This window comes from Glycine soja, chromosome 11 (genome assembly GCF_004193775.1).
Source record: "Glycine soja cultivar W05 chromosome 11, ASM419377v2, whole genome shotgun sequence".
NCBI classification, from domain to species: Eukaryota; Viridiplantae; Streptophyta; class Magnoliopsida; order Fabales; family Fabaceae; genus Glycine; species Glycine soja.
In genome coordinates, this window is record NC_041012.1 from 44,855,931 (window position 1) to 44,874,729 (window position 18,799).

Genomic DNA, 18,799 nt, shown 5'->3' on the forward strand with positions numbered 1-18,799 from the left:
AAAGTGAAGATTCCATCTGGCCCCTACATAATTCAGCCTAGTTCGCATTGAAGAACAGAAAAATGTATACTAACTGGACTGAAGGATAGAATCTTGGAAACTTAAAAGCATATTCCGTCATCAGCAGTAATAATTAGGTTCGACGAAAACAATAAAAGGTAACAAAAAAAAATATTTTTAGGCACGTAAAAATGTCTCTACTTTTCTATATAAAGACACCCTTATGCATACTTTAAGATCAGAACAACACTATCTCTCTTTTTGATCCATTTTTCATTCGTTGTGATCTTCCTCTTCCTCGTACACAGGTACCATATTGGATTCCAATATCTTGCTCATTTCATGGGTCATGCAAAACAAAAAGTCATATGTTTCATGATTTTTGGTTCCCTACGTGTTGTGTTTCCAATAGGCACTTTTTTCCCACTCTTGTTGTTGTAAGAAGTATTAATATCACCCTGCACGTGTCATCCATTCAACTCATAGAAGTCAATGTCATCATTATTTGCGGGGCTGTGGAAGAATTTATGGATGTTGTTTTGATTCGTCCCCTTGGTTTTAGGTTCATAGTTTTCATTGATTTTGTGTCTCTCTCTTTTTTATTTATTTGTTGTTCCTGTGGGGTGATTGGTTATTTTTCTATGATCAGAGTTTATCACAGGTGAGCGACTGAAAGGTAGCAATGGCGAACAGGAACCTGGAAAAGATGGCATCCATCGATGCACAGCTTAGGCAATTGGCTCCTGCCAAAGTGAGTGAGGATGACAAACTGATTGAGTATGATGCTCTTCTGTTGGATCGGTTCCTTGATATTCTTCAAGATTTACATGGGGAGGATCTGAAGGAAACAGTGGGTTTTTTTTCTTCTTCCTTTTCTTTTTTGGCTCTCCTAATTTGATGTCTTTTTTGTTAGATTTTGATTTGATTTGGCTGCTCATTGTTTGGTTTCTCATGTCTCAAATTTGTTGTGAAAGGCTAATATTGATTTTGACAGATTTTAAATAGTTATCTTAGAATTTGGAATCAGACCTTACTCAATATCAAAAGTTAGTTGATAGAAACGAGAGTTGTTGCCCCCGCTTATATAAACTTTTTTCTTAGGCATATTACTACTCAACCTAAAAGCTATCTCATGAGTATATACACGTTTAGCCATATCACTATGTGGGAGTCTCGAACAAGTTTGAATATGTGTTTGACTTAAGGATACAAAAATACAAAACATAACCTACTATACTTTGACTTGGCTGCACTTTATGTCTTGCTGATTGAATGTCAAGTACTACGTAGAAGGTAGATATGTAATCAGTAAAATAAACGGATCAATCAGGGGATATATTGTTAAATCTTATGTTTGGCAGATTTTATAGTTTACCTTGAGTTAATAATATACTGGATTTTATGTGTTCTTGCATTCCTCTTTGACTTTTATGAACTGGAAAACTGTTTCGCAGTGATGTTAAGAACATAAAATGTTCTTGTGCAGGTCCAAGAAGTATATGAACTTTCAGCTGAGTATGAAGGAAAGCATGACCCTAAGAAACTGGAAGAACTTGGAAATTTGATAACCAGTTTGGATGCTGGGGACTCTATTCTTGTTGCTAAGTCCTTTTCCCACATGCTTAATTTGGCCAACTTGGCTGAAGAGGTCCAGATTTCTCGCCGCCGAAGAAACAAGTTGAAGAAAGGGGATTTTGCAGATGAGAACAACGCAACTACAGAATCAGACATTGAAGAAACTCTCAAAAAACTTGTATTTGGCTTGAAGAAGTCTCCTCAGGAAGTTTTTGATGCACTGAAAAACCAGACTGTTGATTTGGTTCTTACTGCTCACCCTACTCAATCAATTCGTAGATCTTTGCTTCAAAAGCATGGAAGGTTTGTTACAAAATATAGTATTTTTCAGCTTCAGTATTCACTTTTGTATTTTCTTTTTTAAAGCTGTTGCATAGTTAACAAAATTGAGCTTTATGGTTTTCATCTGCATTGCAGGATAAGGAATTGTTTATCTCAATTGTATGCCAAAGACATCACTCCTGATGATAAGCAGGAGCTTGATGAGGCTCTACAAAGGGAGGTGAGTGTCAAAACCTTTAGGATTAGTTTGATGTTTTGCCAAACTGCAACAAGTAACCATTACTTTTTTTTTCATCACATCAATGCCTTCGTTTGGAGTTAATTCTGCTGAAGAAGAAATGTTTAAGGGTGAAAAGAAACAAAGGCTCAATTGAGTCAACGACATTGTTAACAATTTTCTTTTGTTGCTTTTGTCTATGTAGATTCAAGCTGCCTTCCGTACAGATGAAATCAGGAGGACCCCTCCAACACCACAAGATGAGATGAGAGCAGGGATGAGCTACTTCCATGAAACAATTTGGAATGGTGTTCCCAGATTTCTGCGCCGTGTAGACACAGCTTTGAACAATATAGGGATTAAAGAGCGTGTTCCTTATAATGCTCCCCTTATTCAATTTTCTTCTTGGATGGGTGGTGATCGGGATGGTATTAGTCTTATTTGTGATTTTAAAAAATAGTGTATATTATCGTAGTATACTGGACAAATGGAATGATATGCAAATTTTATGTTCCAATATGATACAGGTAATCCAAGAGTAACTCCTGAAGTGACAAGGGATGTTTGCTTATTGGCTAGAATGATGGCTGCTAATTTGTATTATTCCCAGATAGAAGATCTTATGTTTGAGGTAATCCATAGCTCTGGCATACTTTTAAAATGATCATCGTGGATTGTTAATTACTCTTGAATCATTTTGCTGATTTCCCTTCTTATTTCTGTAGCTCTCTATGTGGCGCTGCAATGATGAACTACGCGTTCGTGCAGAAGAACTTCACAGGTCTTCCAAGAAAGATGAAGTTGCAAAGCACTATATAGGTGTTTACGACACTCTTTAAACTCGGGGAATGTGTTTTACTTTATTTTGTATGAAGCTATAAACAATGATATCTAAACAAGGTCACATCACAAAGGAACAAGCTGTTGTCTACTTATGTCAATTATCTAAATGGTGAAAATATGTTGGGTTGGTTACTCATGTGATAATATTTCTTTCTTCATGATGCAGAATTCTGGAAAAAGGTTCCCCCAAATGAACCATATCGTGTGGTACTTGGTGAAGTAAGGGATAGGCTCTATCAAACTCGCGAGCGTTCTCGCCATTTGCTTTCTAATGGGTACTCTGACATTCCAGAGGAAGCCACTTTCACCAATGTTGAGGAGGTACATCCATTATTTTTGCTTTCCTGTACTTTTCCATTAACACAGTTGGGATTTTAATATACTGTTACTAGCTATGTTTTTTGTTTACTTTTAGTTATTTAACATGTTAGTTTTTGGTTGGATCGTGGATGAATTTATGTTTTCCTTGGATATCTTTATTTGACAGACGCTAACTAAAGTTAATTTGTGTAGTTCCTAGAATCTCTTGAACTATGTTATAGATCACTATGTGCTTGTGGTGATAGAGCAATTGCTGATGGAAGCCTTCTTGATTTCATGAGACAAGTCTCTACTTTTGGATTGTCACTAGTGAGGCTTGATATCAGGCAAGAGTCAGATCGTCACACTGATGTGCTGGATGCCATTACCAAACACTTGGAAATTGGCTCATACCAGGAATGGTCTGAAGAGAAAAGACAGGAATGGTTGTTGTCTGAGTTAAGTGGCAAAAGGCCTCTGTTTGGACCTGACCTTCCCCAAACCGAAGAAATTAGAGATGTTTTGGACACATTTCATGTCATAGCAGAACTACCACCAGACAACTTTGGAGCCTATATCATATCAATGGCAACTGCACCATCTGATGTGCTTGCAGTTGAGCTTCTACAACGTGAATGCCACATCAAGCATCCCTTAAGAGTTGTGCCATTGTTTGAGAAGCTAGCTGATCTAGAGGCTGCTCCTGCTGCTTTGGCACGGTTGTTCTCGATAGACTGGTATAGAAATAGGATCAATGGGAAGCAAGAAGTGATGATTGGATACTCAGATTCAGGAAAAGATGCTGGGAGGTTCTCTGCAGCATGGCAGCTATATAAGGCTCAGGAGGAACTTATAAATGTTGCCAAGAAATTTGGAATTAAGCTAACCATGTTCCATGGTCGCGGTGGAACTGTTGGAAGAGGAGGTGGACCTACTCATCTTGCTATTCTGTCTCAACCTCCAGACACAATCCATGGATCACTTCGTGTGACAGTCCAAGGTGAAGTCATTGAGCAATCATTTGGAGAACAACACTTGTGTTTTAGAACACTACAACGTTTCACTGCTGCCACTCTAGAACATGGCATGCACCCCCCGATTTCTCCAAAACCAGAATGGCGTGCTTTGATGGATCAGATGGCTGTCATTGCTACTGAGGAATACCGTTCCATTGTATTCAAGGAACCACGCTTTGTTGAGTATTTCCGCCTGGTAAGGACCACATTTAGTAAACAACTTAATTAAGTACTTATTCATTAAGTTCTTATCAGATGACATGAGACCTTATTCAAAAACTTGATTGTGAAACTTGCAAAAATAAGTTACAAAAGGAATAGTCCATGAATTGATAGTGTAAAGAGTTTATATATTGTTATTCAATCACAAATTAACAAAGTATGGTAAATTTATTGAATATTACTATACTGTGATTTCTGACTGGTCCATGAATTTTACCATACTTTCAAAGTCATACCCTACCATGATATCTGACTGGTTGACAGTGTAAATTTTTTTACACCAACAATGCATAAAAGTTTAACTCCAAAATAAAATTTGTAAGCCACCTGCATAAGCTCAAATAAGTCCTTAAAAGGCCCCCAGATATAATTGAATCATCAACTTCTCTGTTAGTAAATTGATATTTAAATGATGACAATCACTGTCAACTTTGTTTCATGTAGGCTACACCGGAGTTGGAGTATGGAAGGATGAACATTGGAAGTCGACCAGCAAAGAGAAAGCCTAGTGGAGGCATTGAAACACTGCGTGCAATACCTTGGATTTTTGCATGGACTCAGACAAGGTTTCATCTTCCAGTGTGGCTAGGCTTTGGAGCAGCATTTAAAGAAGTCATTGAGAAAAATGTTAACAATCTCAATATGCTGCAAGAGATGTACAATCAATGGCCTTTCTTTAGGGTCACACTTGATTTGGTGGAAATGGTGTTTGCCAAAGGAGATCCGAAAATTGCTGGTCTGAATGATAGGCTCCTTGTTTCAAAGGATCTGTGGCTGTTTGGGGATCAATTGAGGAACAAATATGAAGAAACTAAGAAACTCCTACTTCAGGTAATGCCACTTCAACCATGTAAACATTCAACATTTTATAGTTTTGAACTCATTCCAAAAGGGCTTTCATTAAAGGCAATAAGAAGATAAAATGCATTGATCTTCTCCATTAACTAAAATTAACTATGCACAATTAAATAAAAAGAGCTTTTACAAAACTTAGTACATAAGCTGATTTCAGCTTATAGAAAAGCTCAATGCATTTTATCTTTGTATTTTCTTGAAGTTTATCCAATTAGAGTATGTGTTCTGTAAAATATTTTCTCTGAAAATTTATTATTATCTACTAAAATTCATTCCTACACGTTATTCACAAAAATTTGATCTCAAACTTAATTTGGAGAACTCTGGTTATCTTTAAATCAAATTTAAAGCTAGAAAAATTAAAAGCACTGGTAGTGAGTTGGACTAAACTGGCCCTTATTTCAAACTAAATGTTTCTTAACATGTGCCCATAGCCTACAATCAGTCTTTTTGCAGTTAATTCTTTGGCCAATATTGAACTTTCAACACCTAAAAACAAGACTGACGATTAGTTATTTCACAAGATGATTTTGTTTGTTTTCTGGTGTACCTGTAGGTGGCTGGACACAGGGAAATTCTTGAAGGGGACCCTTACTTGAAGCAAAGACTCAGGCTTCGTCATGCTCCCATTACCACCCTCAATATTGTCCAAGCTTACACATTGAAACGTATCCGTGATCCTAACTACAATGTGAAGGTGCGCCCCCGCATATCAAAGGAATCTGCAGAGGCAAGCAAATCAGCTGATGAACTTATAAAACTGAACCCAACAAGTGAATATGCTCCTGGTTTAGAAGACACCCTCATTCTCACTATGAAGGGTATTGCTGCTGGCATGCAGAACACTGGTTAAGTTTGTTTGAGTCATTTATTACTTGTATTTTCCTTTTTTTTATTACTATCAAGATAGCATGAATATGGTTGCAGCACTGAAAGTTAGTGCTCTAGTTTTGTTCTCAGATACACTTTGTTTTGTTTTGTTTTGTTATTATGCTACACCACCTTTCTGCACTGAAAGAGTCAGCTACCACACAAATGAGGCATGCCATTGATGTGTTATGTTTCAAGACGGAAATTATGCTTAGTACTGCTACTACTACCCTCTTCTGTACTTCTTTGTATCTTCGTTCCAGAAGGTCTTGTTTTGTTTTGTTTGCCATCATTAAATCAGGGGAGTGTTTAGTACTATCTCTATGTATACTAACAGAGGGTTTGTACTAGTCTCATGATATGAGGGGAGAAATAACAAGGAAGTAAAAGAAATTAAATTTCTTTATAAGTTAAAATCAATTTCTTCCGTTTAACTTTTTTCTTCTCTTAATGTCTGTTTAAATTTACTTAGAGCGTGTTTGGAAAAATGAAATTCCACTTTCCAATGCACATAAGCACATTGAATGTGTCAATCCTCCTCTTATGATTGGCTTTCAACATGATAAACAGTGAATCAAACACACATTTTGTCCATTTAGAATCAAGTTGAAATACTAGCTTAATTTCAGATAAATATTTCGTTTCATATTGAATAATTGATTTTGTGTTGTAACAATCGTATGTAACTTTTGTGTTGAATAAAAAATTATATTACACAAGTTTTCATGTTCATATTAAAACAATTCCTTATTGCTTCCATCTTTTAACATTTTTAAGTCACAAAAAAAAAAAATTCTGACATTTTACTTGGTTTTGTTTGCTCAAATTTTCAAGTGTGAAATAAAGTCACCTTTGCAACACATAAGTTAATATTATTTTCATGAAATCAAAATTATAATTACATTCTCCTTAAAATTATTTCATCTCTTATATTTTAATAAAACTCATGATTAATTACATCTCATAAACTGATAAAAGTGTAACTTATAGAAGTAAAATTTCTTCTAATCAAACTATAAAAACATGAGTTCAAAAGATTTTATTTTATCAAACTCATAAAAAAAAATATTAAAATAAACCCATAAAAAATTAATTCCTTATTTTTTGCCCTTCACTTTCTTATAAGACTCATGTTTATTCCCATTTCTATATAATATTTTGCATATTTTATCTAAGCTCTATCATTATTTGATAGCCGATTATTTAGAATGGTTTTTCCGTTTTTAATTAGTCAACACTGATGCAGAAGTTTAATATATAAAAATAAATTCATAAAAAAATTAAAATTTTAAATAACAAATTAAAACATTTTATTAAACATTTCTTAATTACTATCTAACTTATGAATGTCCTTTATTCATATGTTGGAAAAACGATTTTTTTTTTATCACCATTGTCCTTCCATCTTCACGAGATGACTAATATAGGTAGAAAATCTGGTTCAGTGGGTCTTTTTTTGGATCACGTTTTTTTTTATTCATACTATTCGAACTTGATATATTGTTTATGAAAACCAAAAAACGATTATTAGTTATGAAATTATTTATTAATTAATTAAATTAATAAAAATAAGAGAGAAAAGAGAAAAGAACGACGCAGCAGAGACAACAACAACAAAAAAAAGTAAAGAATTTGCTTTGCGAGGAAGTAAGTAGGAGATGCTCTGAACTTTCAAATTTGTACAACCCCTAGGAAGAGAAGAAGAAGGTTCAAAATCCAATCCATTTTTCATTTCGAAAGATCGTGATCGCAATGTCCCTCTCCACCGTGAGGCAGCGGCGCTCGGAGCCGTCTGATCCGTCGCCATCAGAACCGTACACGAAGCTGGACAAGCCCGATAAAGCGGAGGAGAAAGACGAAGGGTTGGGGTGGGTTTTCCCGTTCGTGGCTCTTGGGTTATTGAGGTACATGAGTGCCACCTCCAACATCATCCACGATTGCGACGAGGTCTTCAATTACTGGGAGCCTCTTCATTTCCTTCTCTACAAATCTGGATTCCAGACATGGGAATACAGGTTCTGTTCTGTATTGCTCTTCTTCTTCTTCTTTTTTGTTGGGGTTCAGTTTTGGGGAGATGATGGGTCAAGGGAGAAGAGAGAAAGTTTTGATTTTTATTATTTTTGGGGTGTGTTTGGGTAAGCAATTTAGTTAAATGCTTGTTGAATAAGTTTATGGCTATGTTTACATAAACTTCTCTTGTAAGCACTTGTAAGAAAAGAAAGTAAGAGTGTAAAATGAATTGAGCTTCTTTAATAAGCTAAAATCAACTTATGCAGCTCAGTTATTGGAGAAGTTAGATGAAAGAACATCTATAAAAGTTAAATGTATAAGTTGATATATTAACTTAAGAAAGAAGTTCGATTCATTTTACCTTTTTTTTTCCTCCTATAAGTACTTACTAGTACGTAGAGGTTTATCCAAACAGGGCCAATGTATAAATTGTTTCTAGAGGGAATGGAGTTAAACTGTTTTCATTTAAGTTTTAAAAAGTTTTTGTAAGCTATGGTGGGAAATTTATTGAAATAAGCTGAAAACAGTTTGTAGACATATCATAAGTTAGTCTGGTAAGCTCTCAAATATTTATGTAAGTGCTTATTAATGTTGTAAGATAAGCCCAAATTAGTTGTAAATAAATTCTTCCAAATGCAGCTTTAGTAGCTTGTAGATGACAGGAAAAAAGATTATTTTGATGATGCCTTTATTAGGTTTTATCTATAGCTTGCAAGAAATGACTTAAAAGACTGAGAAGAAAAGTTCATTAGTTTCAGTTCAGGTCATGGTATTGATAAATGACAAGTGGTGTGTACTTGGTTGCAGTTCACAGTTTGCTCTTCGGTCATATTCGTACCTTTTATTTCATGAAATAGTGGGTCGACCAGCTTCATGGTTGTTTAGTGAGGACAAAGTAAGTTTCCTGCTGTGCTTACTTGTTGAATTGTTACAGATTAGATGAGCTTTTCATGTTACCATTGTCTTTTCCTGCTGTAGGTGAGAGTGTTCTATGCTGTGAGATTCTTTCTCGGTCTTCTCTCTGTTTTGACTGATACTGTTCTCGTGGTAGCTCTTTCGAGAAAGTATGGAAAACGACTTGCTACGTATGCCCTTGCTATGCTGTGCTTAACCAGTGGCTGTTTCTTTGCTAGCACTAGTAAGTGATCCTTTGGCTTTTTATTTTTTCAAAATGATTTCTTATCTTCATCTTCTCTTGTCATTATGCATACCTACCTTTGAAAATAAATAAAGGGTGACCAAGTATTATGTGTTTCATGATTCTGTATTCCAGTCTAAGATATGGGACTCTGTTTTACTAATGTTCTTTTTCAAACTTTTATTATCTCTAGGTTTCTTGCCGAGTTCGTTTTCTATGTATGCAATATCTCTTGCATCAGGTTTATTTCTTCTGGATAAACCTGCTGCAGCAATTTCTGTTGCTGTTATTGGTGTAATACTTGGCTGGCCATTCTCAATCTTGGCTTTCCTTCCAGTGACACTATATTCTCTATCTAGAAAATTCAAACAGGCATTTATTGCTGCGGCTGTCACATCAATTCTTCTTCTTGTAAGTCAGACTACCCCCCCCCCCCCCCCCCTCTCATTGACCTTCTCTGGCCTATAAATTATGTCTATACCATCTAATATTGTATATAATGTATAGTTTTGGTTGCATCCTGTTATGCTATTAAATTTCATATTTCATATCCTTTACAATGGCAGCATATTTTAATTGTGTTTACAGGCATTGTCAATAGTTATGGACTTTTACTACTATGGAAAATGGACTTCATCTGTCTTGAATCTTTTAATATACAATGTAGCTGGAGGCGGTGAAAGCCATCTGTATGGGACTGAAGGGCCTCTTTATTATCTGAGGAATGGATTTAACAATTTCAACTTTTGTTTTGTTCTTGCTCTGCTGTTCTTGGGGATTTTGCCTATTGCAAAGAAGAAATATGCACCAGACCTACTGATTGTGATATCACCTATATATATTTGGCTGGGGTTTATGTCTTTGCAGCCACACAAAGAAGAAAGGTTTGGCTGAATTTTTACCTGGTCTTCTGTTACAAATTTAAATTTAGTCATATGATGTTATTTGAGACAAACACTTGCACAATGCACACACCATGTATATTATTATGTTTTATGCTATGACATTGAAATGGATATCAATTTCTTATTTCCTACATTTTTGGTTTATACAAGTCCACAGACCTTATATTTTTTTGTAATCTCCAATATAGGCTCATTTTTATAAGTGGGAGCTTAGATGGTTTTGTTTAGATTTAGAAAGTCAGGTATTGCCTTTGAATTGGTGCACTCACCTATAGTTAAGAACACAGAACCTTGTTAATTGGTGGACTAGCTTATAGTGAATAAGGCACTCAATTTTAAGTTGGAGTGAAGTTAATTTCCATAATATTTACAGTATTGCAAATTTTCTTTTGTGCATTCAGAAACTAAGGGAAGAAATTTGGAATAAGGAAAACTTGAGTTAGTATCACAGGAATCTCCAATTTATTGAAAGCATGTCTTCTAGATCTTGATTATATTATTGGGCCTATCCTTAATTAAAAATCAGTTTCTCAAACCCCTTTTCTGTGCATATTGTCTGGATTAGCTGTTCATTAAGGGAATTCATCCCCAATTCTTCACTTCTGAAGAGAGTTCAGTTTTCCCTCCCTTTGGATAAGTCTAAGCTAGACACTGTAAATTGGATTTAATTATCATGATTTAGTTATCCTCTACATTTATGTAGAGTAACTATTAAGATAATTGTGCTCTTCAGAAGAGAAATAATAGTGCACAGGGTAATTGTTTAGTATTATTCCTTCAGCTTGTGCAGTTGAGTGAATTAATTATGAGTTTTGTATTTGATTGTGTTATTATAAAATCTATGGTTGCATTGGAACAGATAATATTTGTTTTTCTCCATCTGTGCATGCAGGTTCCTGTATCCAGTATATCCACTTATTTGTGTTGCTGCTTCAGCTGTTATTGAGAGCTTCCCTGATCTTTTCCGTAGCAAATATAATCCATATGATCGCTCTATAATAGTGACAGTAAGATACCAATTTACTTGAGATTTGGATAGATCTTTATATATCCGATATGGAAGCAATAAATACATTCTGAATTCTACTCATGCTAAATGCAGGTTGCCAAAGTTATGAGACCAGTGGTTCTTAGCCTTATACTATATGCCTCTCATGCCCGTACATTTTCTCTGATCAATGGTTACTCCGCTCCCTTAGAGGTTTACAAGATCTTGGAACACCATGATGCAGAAAACAGTAAGTCAAACATCTGGTGGCTTTGTTTCTGTATTTTATGAATGGCCTTTTTTTTAAAAATGTGATTGAATGGAGTAATTGGGATAGTTTTTAATTATTTGAAATAGTTCAGTGATTAAAGGTGTAGGGATAGGGAATTAGTTTTAATAGGATATGGGGGTAGAGCATTCTGTTTGGAAACTGAGCATTTGCTCTGTTGTAGAAAGGGTAAAGAACCGTTGTAAAAGGGGAAACACTTGAAAGGAGAATGTTCTCCTTAGGTTCTACTTCTTCATTTGAAATTTAGTAAACACTGCCAAAGCATGCTCTCCTTTTCTTTCTGTTTTTCTCAACCATCTCTGAAAACTGAGAAGCTGTTTTATGGGTTCCTGACAATGTGTCATAGGGTACTTAAAGAAACTAAGGCTGCTGTGCTGCCTAAATTTGCATGTTCCTTTGTGTTGCAGATTCTGTACTTTGTGTTGGAAGTGAATGGCATCGCTTTCCATCATCATTTTTCATCCCAGATTATGTGGGACAAGTTCGATGGATTGACGATGGATTCCGAGGTCTTCTTCCCATCCCATTTAATTCTACCCTAGGGGGGACTGCATCAGCACCACCATATTTCAACAATAAAAACATGGCATCAGACAAGCAATATGTATGTCCTCTTTAATTACATATATAGGTGCTTGACTGCTTGTACTTTTGCTCTTTATAAGTTTTTGTTGGAAGGCAACTGACTAGTGACTAACATTGATTTGACAGCTCCATGATGTTGATGCTTGTACTTTCCTTGTCGAGCTGCAGCTAGAGCGGCCTTACCTGACTCGTGGAAGTGACTTGTCAACATGGGAGGTAAAAGTCATTCTTGAAGTTTCTCATATTGAATTCTAATATTTAATTTTAATTGTTTGGATATTTTTTGTATTTCAGCCTATTGCTGCATTGCCTTATCTGGACAGGGAGCTTTCACCGGCACTGTATAGGTCCTTTTTCATTCCTTACCTTTGGCAAGAGAAGAATGTTTTTGGAATGTATAAGCTGCTTAAAAGAAGAACCACCTGATTTTCTATTTGGGCGGGGGATGGGGCATTAGATTGTCCTAGAATATGGTGGTGGATTAACAACAAAACCATTTTTGTTAGAGACAGTAAGCTTGTAGGATTTCCCTCATCTGTTGTTGAATATTTGATTTAGTTCTAATCTTCTTAGATTCCCCGAGTGTTGTCTGATGTCTTTTTCCCACGGAAGCATTCAGTTTATTAATCATCTACGGATTAAGTGTGTGTTGGGGTGAGTATTTGCAAACTGGATTTGGATAATCTTCATTTTGCAAAATTGTTTTGGTTAAAATTGAGTTTGAAGTGATTTATGTTTAAAATCTTTTATTTCAAAAGAAAACTTGTAGTGAAGCCTAGTGTACAATTTTCAATCCATAAAAAATGCTATATAAAAGTTGTTTTTGATAGAATTACATTTTACAAATTTCTCCTGTGTGAAACATTGGCCTAACATTTTTCCATACATATGTGATAATATCTCGAATACACCCTTATGGAGCTTCTAGAAGTGTGTTTAGCTGATGTTATTGCAGCAAATTAATGATGTTTAAAAACTTGATTTTGAATAAGCTTAATTTTGTAAAATTGATTGTGGTAAAAAGTTTGGTATTATAAAAGGGTAATGTTTCAATTTTAAATTAATAAATGTGTGTTTGGTTTGTATTACAAACCTGCAAAGGGAAGTTCAATGGAAAAGATACAAATTTAATTCCCATTTTCATGCGTTGGAAAGTATGGACTTCTCTCAATGCAAAAGGGTTTATAAACAATCCTAGTTCAAATTTTATATTTTTTAAATTTTTTTTTTTTACAAACATCATGATAAATACAGATCACAGCTGAGTTTACCCTCGTTTGCAAAATGCAAAACGTGTTTCTAGACATGTTATGACTGTTTGCAATTTGCTACACCTAGGCCAGCAAAGTAGATGAACAATAATGTGTTTAGATTCAAATTTGAACGTGCGTATTTTTTAATCTTCACATCAAATTCATATTAAAACATAAAAGCTTGCTTCAAATTGAATGTGGATCTGTGGTTAAAAATACTGAACCAGACATGCATGCAGCCATTCCCCATATCCTAGGAATCTTAAAAAAAGGCATTATAAGCATCTATATTTAACTGGGAAGTGCATGCAGCCATTATGTGAATCTTAAAATGGCCGCATCTATAACAAATGAGAGTGCATATATTAATGTGGACCTGTGTTTTTTTTTTCGAAGTCAACCTGAGGTTAAAAATACTGAACCAGACATTTTCCTTTCTTAAAAGATAGTTGAACTCTCCTTTCTTAAAATGTTTTAAAATATGCGCTCCCCACTTTTGAAAGATAAATATACATGATAAAGCTTTTAATTCACTATCCACTTTTTGAAGACTTTCCCCCCTTTTTATTTTGACATGATTGACAACTAGTTTGAACATCTATTATCAATTTTGGGATCTTTAAAAGTGAAATAATTATTTTAGATGATATTTGATTGTGGATAATAAAAGAAATTAAAACTTCATTTTACCTTTTAAAATATATTAAAACCAATAATAGAATGTTTAAAATTAATTTCTATTTTTTTGTCAAAAAAAATAATTTCTATTCATAATTTTGACCACTATAATTAATATTCATTTTTTAGAAAATGATAGTGTATATTTTAAAAGAAGAAAGGGAAAGTGTATTTTTTTTTTGTTAGCATCCCAGTCAATATGCTTATCATCTGCGGTTAGGCATGATAATTCTCCTTGCAACTCGGGATCCCCACGGGGACTGCCCCATTCGGGGCCCTGCGGTCGGAGAAAAATTCCCCACGAGGACGAGGATGGATGAAAAATCCCCCCGCAACTAATTTGGGGACGGGGACTATGCTCCCCGCCCCGCAGGGTCCCGTATCCCCGCGTATATATAATTTTACTTATATACTCTTTTAACTTATAATATGTATAACATAAATATAAGTGTTAATATAGTATTTTACTAGTAAAAAATTTACAAAATAAAATTATCATATATATAAGTGATATCTCACAAGTCACAAAGACACAAACACTACCTAAACCCTAAAACGCTGCATCAAACATTCAAACTTCGTAGCAATTAATTTATTTTAATGATTGTATAATTGTGTCATTAGGTTCCTTAAAATCAAAGATGAAATTTTGCTCAATAGTTGACGATGCAGACACACCAACGCCAACGGTATGAAAATTTTATTATATTAATTCATGACTTTTTTATATTTTTTGAACACATATTTACATGTTTCATTGTGTAGGTTTGATGTTGAAGATGTTTCATTGCACTTGGATGGAAGTATGAAGACTTGATTCGGTATAATGTTGTTAATTTATTGTATGAAGACTTATAATATTATGCTAGTTTTATTATTTTTATTGTGTAATATGTAATATTAATTTGTACTTGGATATTTCTTGGATGCTTTTATGTTTGTGTGATTTTATTACTATTATTATTGATTTATTTTGGTATTTTTAGTCATGTTTTAAACTTAGAATTAAACCTTAAATTTATTATTGTTGAAAAATTGAGATAAAACAAAAAAAAAATTGTATTTTTTTATAAGTTTATTTAAATTTACAACAATTAATTTAAAATAAGTGTTTTTTTAAGAAGCAAGATAAATTTTGCTTCTCAAAATAAGCAAAAAAAAAGTTATTTTTTAAGCAAAAACAATTTAGACAAACTCACTAAAAAAATATAAATTACTTATTTTATTAAAAAAATGTTTATTTCAACAAGTAACCTTAAACAAACTGAAAATATAATTTAAACAAAAGGAAAAGAAAGTGTAATTTAAGCATCTTTTAAAGGAAAAGAATATATATATATATATAATTAATTAACTTTTAGGTTACTTGCTTTTCACTTTATGGTGTTCTTTAAATATATTTTGTGAAAATGATATTAATAATTAACATTTACGATTAAAAAAATCTTAGGTGTTTTAATATTATTTTTCAATCATAATTAAAATTTCACTTTGATAACCTGCATGATAACGGTTTGCATCAAATATAAGCATAGATTAACTTAGGTTATTAGAGAATAGAAAGAAAAAAACAACCGTTTCTAAATTTTGTTCTTTGCATAAAGTCATTTGTCATGCTGTTTAAATACTCGTCCAAGCAGCACTTGTCATGAAACGAACCAAAACATGCAATGGAAAATGGCAATCGATTCTCATCACCTGGAAGGTATTGATGCAAAATTTATTAGGTAATGATAAAAATTATAGGGTTGGCCATTAGTCCAAACATTCAATAATAAAACTGTAAAAAAGAGCATAAAGTATAAAAGTAAAGTATGGCTTTTGTTCAATTGAAGTCTCAAGAGACCTCCCTCTCATCTTCCGATTTTGGACACACTAGTACTAATTACACTTTTACCATATTGAGTAAAACTTGGATTAATTATTCTATCCTATGTGTCTTCCATTATCGGTGTCATATAAAAATATAAATCATGATTATTAATTTTACATTATTTTAACACCTTTTACAGTCCTTGAAAAAGACCTCGCTCTTTGTTTTTTGTTGTTTTTTTCTCTCTTTTACATCACCTATCATTTCATCACTCCATAAAAGTGTAAGTAGGAAGTGTAAAAATAAAAGTGATATGAAATGAATTTTTCATCATGTGAAAACGTTAGGGTTCATACCCAAGAGAGCTTTTGTTCTTGTGTTATCAAGGCTTTTTGGGGGATTGCTTGATTGATCCCAAGTTAACATCTCACTTGATCGTTTTGTCTCCCAACTCACTTCCTTTGTTCAAAAACTAATAATAAAAGAAGAAAGAAAGGTACAATATTATTGATTGTGAAATCTTTGGAATATATGGTAGGTAGAAACATCACCTCTTATATATAGAACAATGATTAAAGACCACCACATTAAGACATTCCATTTTGCATTACGTAACCTGCCTCATTGTGTACATCAATACACCTATGCAATGCAATTAAGACAAACAAAGCAGATGTGTAGTTGTTGTCTGAAATTGGTGCTAAGATCTATGATGGCCAAAGTTATGTTGTTTGAAACATATTACGAAACAGTTAAAAAAAATACAATTTAATCTGGAGAGAAGTTGACACTGCATTCATGTAATATCTTTTTTATTCAATTGTGAGAGGACAAGATCATTGAAGAATGAAGGTTAAACTATCAACGTAACAAATCAAAGTTCCATCAATTACATCCAAAACTATGAGATGCTATGTTTATCATAGAATTCACTTACAAGTTGAGGCTTAGCAGCCTTGGAAAATCCTCAAAGGGTTAAGAGAAGATAGTAGTGTTGTAAACCCGTCACACTATTCTACAATAAAAAGCAACATAAAGTTTAGTTACAAATAATTTAATTTTCTTCTCCAATAACTAACTAAACTCAAATTGAATATTGAATCTTAAAAATAATTAATTCGATATGTGAATTTCAAAATATAATTGTCCGTATATGCTGTTCTTCTTTCAAGTTACAAAGTCAATTTCATGTTAATGTTGGTTAATGAACATTTAACTGATTTTCAAAAAAGGTAGCATCATATAGAAGGACTGCAGAGCTATCATAGGTATAAGAAAAGATGGCTGGGATTTTCCTGATGTGTTTTAAAATTATTGCTAAATTCTCATCAGCCACACATTTTAATATTATATTAAAAACATTTTATCCTTTCAATTGGACAACCAATTTTTGTGACGTGGTGACAACCGATTTCCGTCCCAAAAAATAAAAAATAAAGATGGTGACAGGGTGTCTAAAAAGTAAAAATGTTACCAAACCCTCTTTCCTCTTTCCTCTTTTATTTTTTAAAGAATCTTGGGAATCAATCATGATTATTAGTCCTTTCAAATTAACTGACATGATTTTTTATTTAAATAATGTAACTTTAAAAACTAAGAAAAATAAATTGAATGGATAAAAATAAAGAAGAAAAAAACAGGGCCTATAAAAATAGGTCAAAATAGAATAATTTTAGGATTGTTTGATTTGAAAGAAACAAAAAAAAAGGGTGAAATAGAAAAAAAAAACTATGAACGGTCAAATTTTTTTCCTTCTAAAATATTTTTTTTTGTGATATTCATATATGAAAATTTTAAAATAACAGAAAATGTAAAAACTTTAAGAAAATGTCCTCAGCTAAACAATTTTTATTTGTTTCTATTTTCAATCTTTCGGACACACTCCATTTATTATCTCTTATATTTTTTTCTCTCTATCAAATATACTTTATTCCCCCCTAAAAAACACCCTTATCTTCTGTTTAATAGAAGGGAAAGAAAAAAAAATTTAATTTAAAAATTGGAGAAAAAGTAGAAGGATTTTTTATAAAAAAAATTGTGTTTAGAAATTAATTTTTCTTCTTGTTTTCCTTCCACTTTTTATTTAATCAAATAAAGGAAAATTCATTGTAATATGTGTTTTTTTACTTCTTAGCTTTATTTCTTTTTACTTTTATTCCTTCCAAACCAACCCTTAATTTATTTCATTACTATACGACAAAAATATATCAAATGCAATGATATTATGTGTTACGTGATTGGAAGAATTTGATTGGATTGTGGTGTGTTACACGGTTGACGTAATTCCACTTTTTTGAGAAGAAAAAAAAAAACATACAAGGCATAGATGTCACAACCACCCCTTCCTACTTTAAGGAGGATATAGTTTAACCAAAAGTTAATGATTAACCACTTAAGTTATTAAAATTTATTTAAGGGATTTATTAATTTTTAACAAATTTTATCCAAATGTATGGGTCAGAGATTAAATTTATAATTACATATTTAATTAATAAAATTATTTATCATGTTACACCTTATTGATATTGTAACGAAATAATTAAAAGATGTTTTTGATAAATATTTATAACTTAGTTATATTGTTTGGGTGAAAATACCCAAAAAAAAAAACATTAAGGAAGGAACTTTAAACAAAAAAAATAGTTGAAGGATAGTTTTGATACCAACCAAATAAGTCCAACTGCAACCTCCAAATATCTCAAGAAATATCACACTCATTGAATAGACAGATTGATATCCTGCGTGGCTCTACTTGATTGGCTTGTTCCAACTACCGTTCAAACGCTTAACCATTCATCGTTATTTTTTCAATTAATATTTTAAAATAATAAAATTTCATTAGAAATTGTAAAGCTAAAAAAAAGAAAAATAAATAGAAGAAAATAGAAAAAATGAAATATAAAAATTTGAAATATTCATATTTGAAATTAAATATTAAATACTAAAAATCTATTTTTTGG

General features: G+C 32.9%; 2 protein-coding genes across 4 annotated transcripts; both read left to right on the forward strand.

Moving 5' to 3' along the window:
- Window positions 1-177: 177 nt before the first annotated feature.
- LOC114375715 (phosphoenolpyruvate carboxylase-like) lies at window positions 178-6,596 on the forward strand. 3 transcript variants are annotated; one of them, XM_028333565.1, is made up of 12 exons: window positions 247-308; window positions 413-562; window positions 650-850; window positions 1,487-1,878; window positions 1,993-2,077; window positions 2,280-2,502; window positions 2,602-2,705; window positions 2,800-2,893; window positions 3,084-3,238; window positions 3,431-4,429; window positions 4,900-5,286; window positions 5,867-6,163. In XM_028333565.1, exons 3-12 carry the CDS (start codon window positions 683-685, stop codon window positions 6,161-6,163), a joined length of 2,904 nt encoding a protein of 967 aa, XP_028189366.1. In that variant the 5' UTR covers window positions 247-308; window positions 413-562; window positions 650-682. The 3 variants fall into 3 exon arrangements, with proteins under 3 accessions (XP_028189364.1, XP_028189365.1, XP_028189366.1); XM_028333563.1 differs by lacking the exon at window positions 413-562 and having other exon boundaries at window positions 178-308; window positions 5,867-6,596; XM_028333564.1 differs by having other exon boundaries at window positions 242-562; window positions 5,867-6,498.
- Window positions 6,597-7,764: 1,168 nt separating this feature from the next.
- On the forward strand, window positions 7,765-12,722 carry LOC114377353 (dol-P-Man:Man(6)GlcNAc(2)-PP-Dol alpha-1,2-mannosyltransferase-like). The gene is made up of 10 exons (XM_028335826.1): window positions 7,765-8,195; window positions 8,998-9,085; window positions 9,169-9,328; window positions 9,522-9,739; window positions 9,917-10,212; window positions 11,126-11,240; window positions 11,336-11,471; window positions 11,918-12,114; window positions 12,222-12,311; window positions 12,390-12,722. The coding sequence occupies exons 1-10, from the start codon at window positions 7,933-7,935 to the stop codon at window positions 12,519-12,521; spliced, it is 1,695 nt and encodes a 564-aa protein (XP_028191627.1). The 5' UTR covers window positions 7,765-7,932; the 3' UTR covers window positions 12,522-12,722.
- Window positions 12,723-18,799: the final 6,077 nt, after the last annotated feature.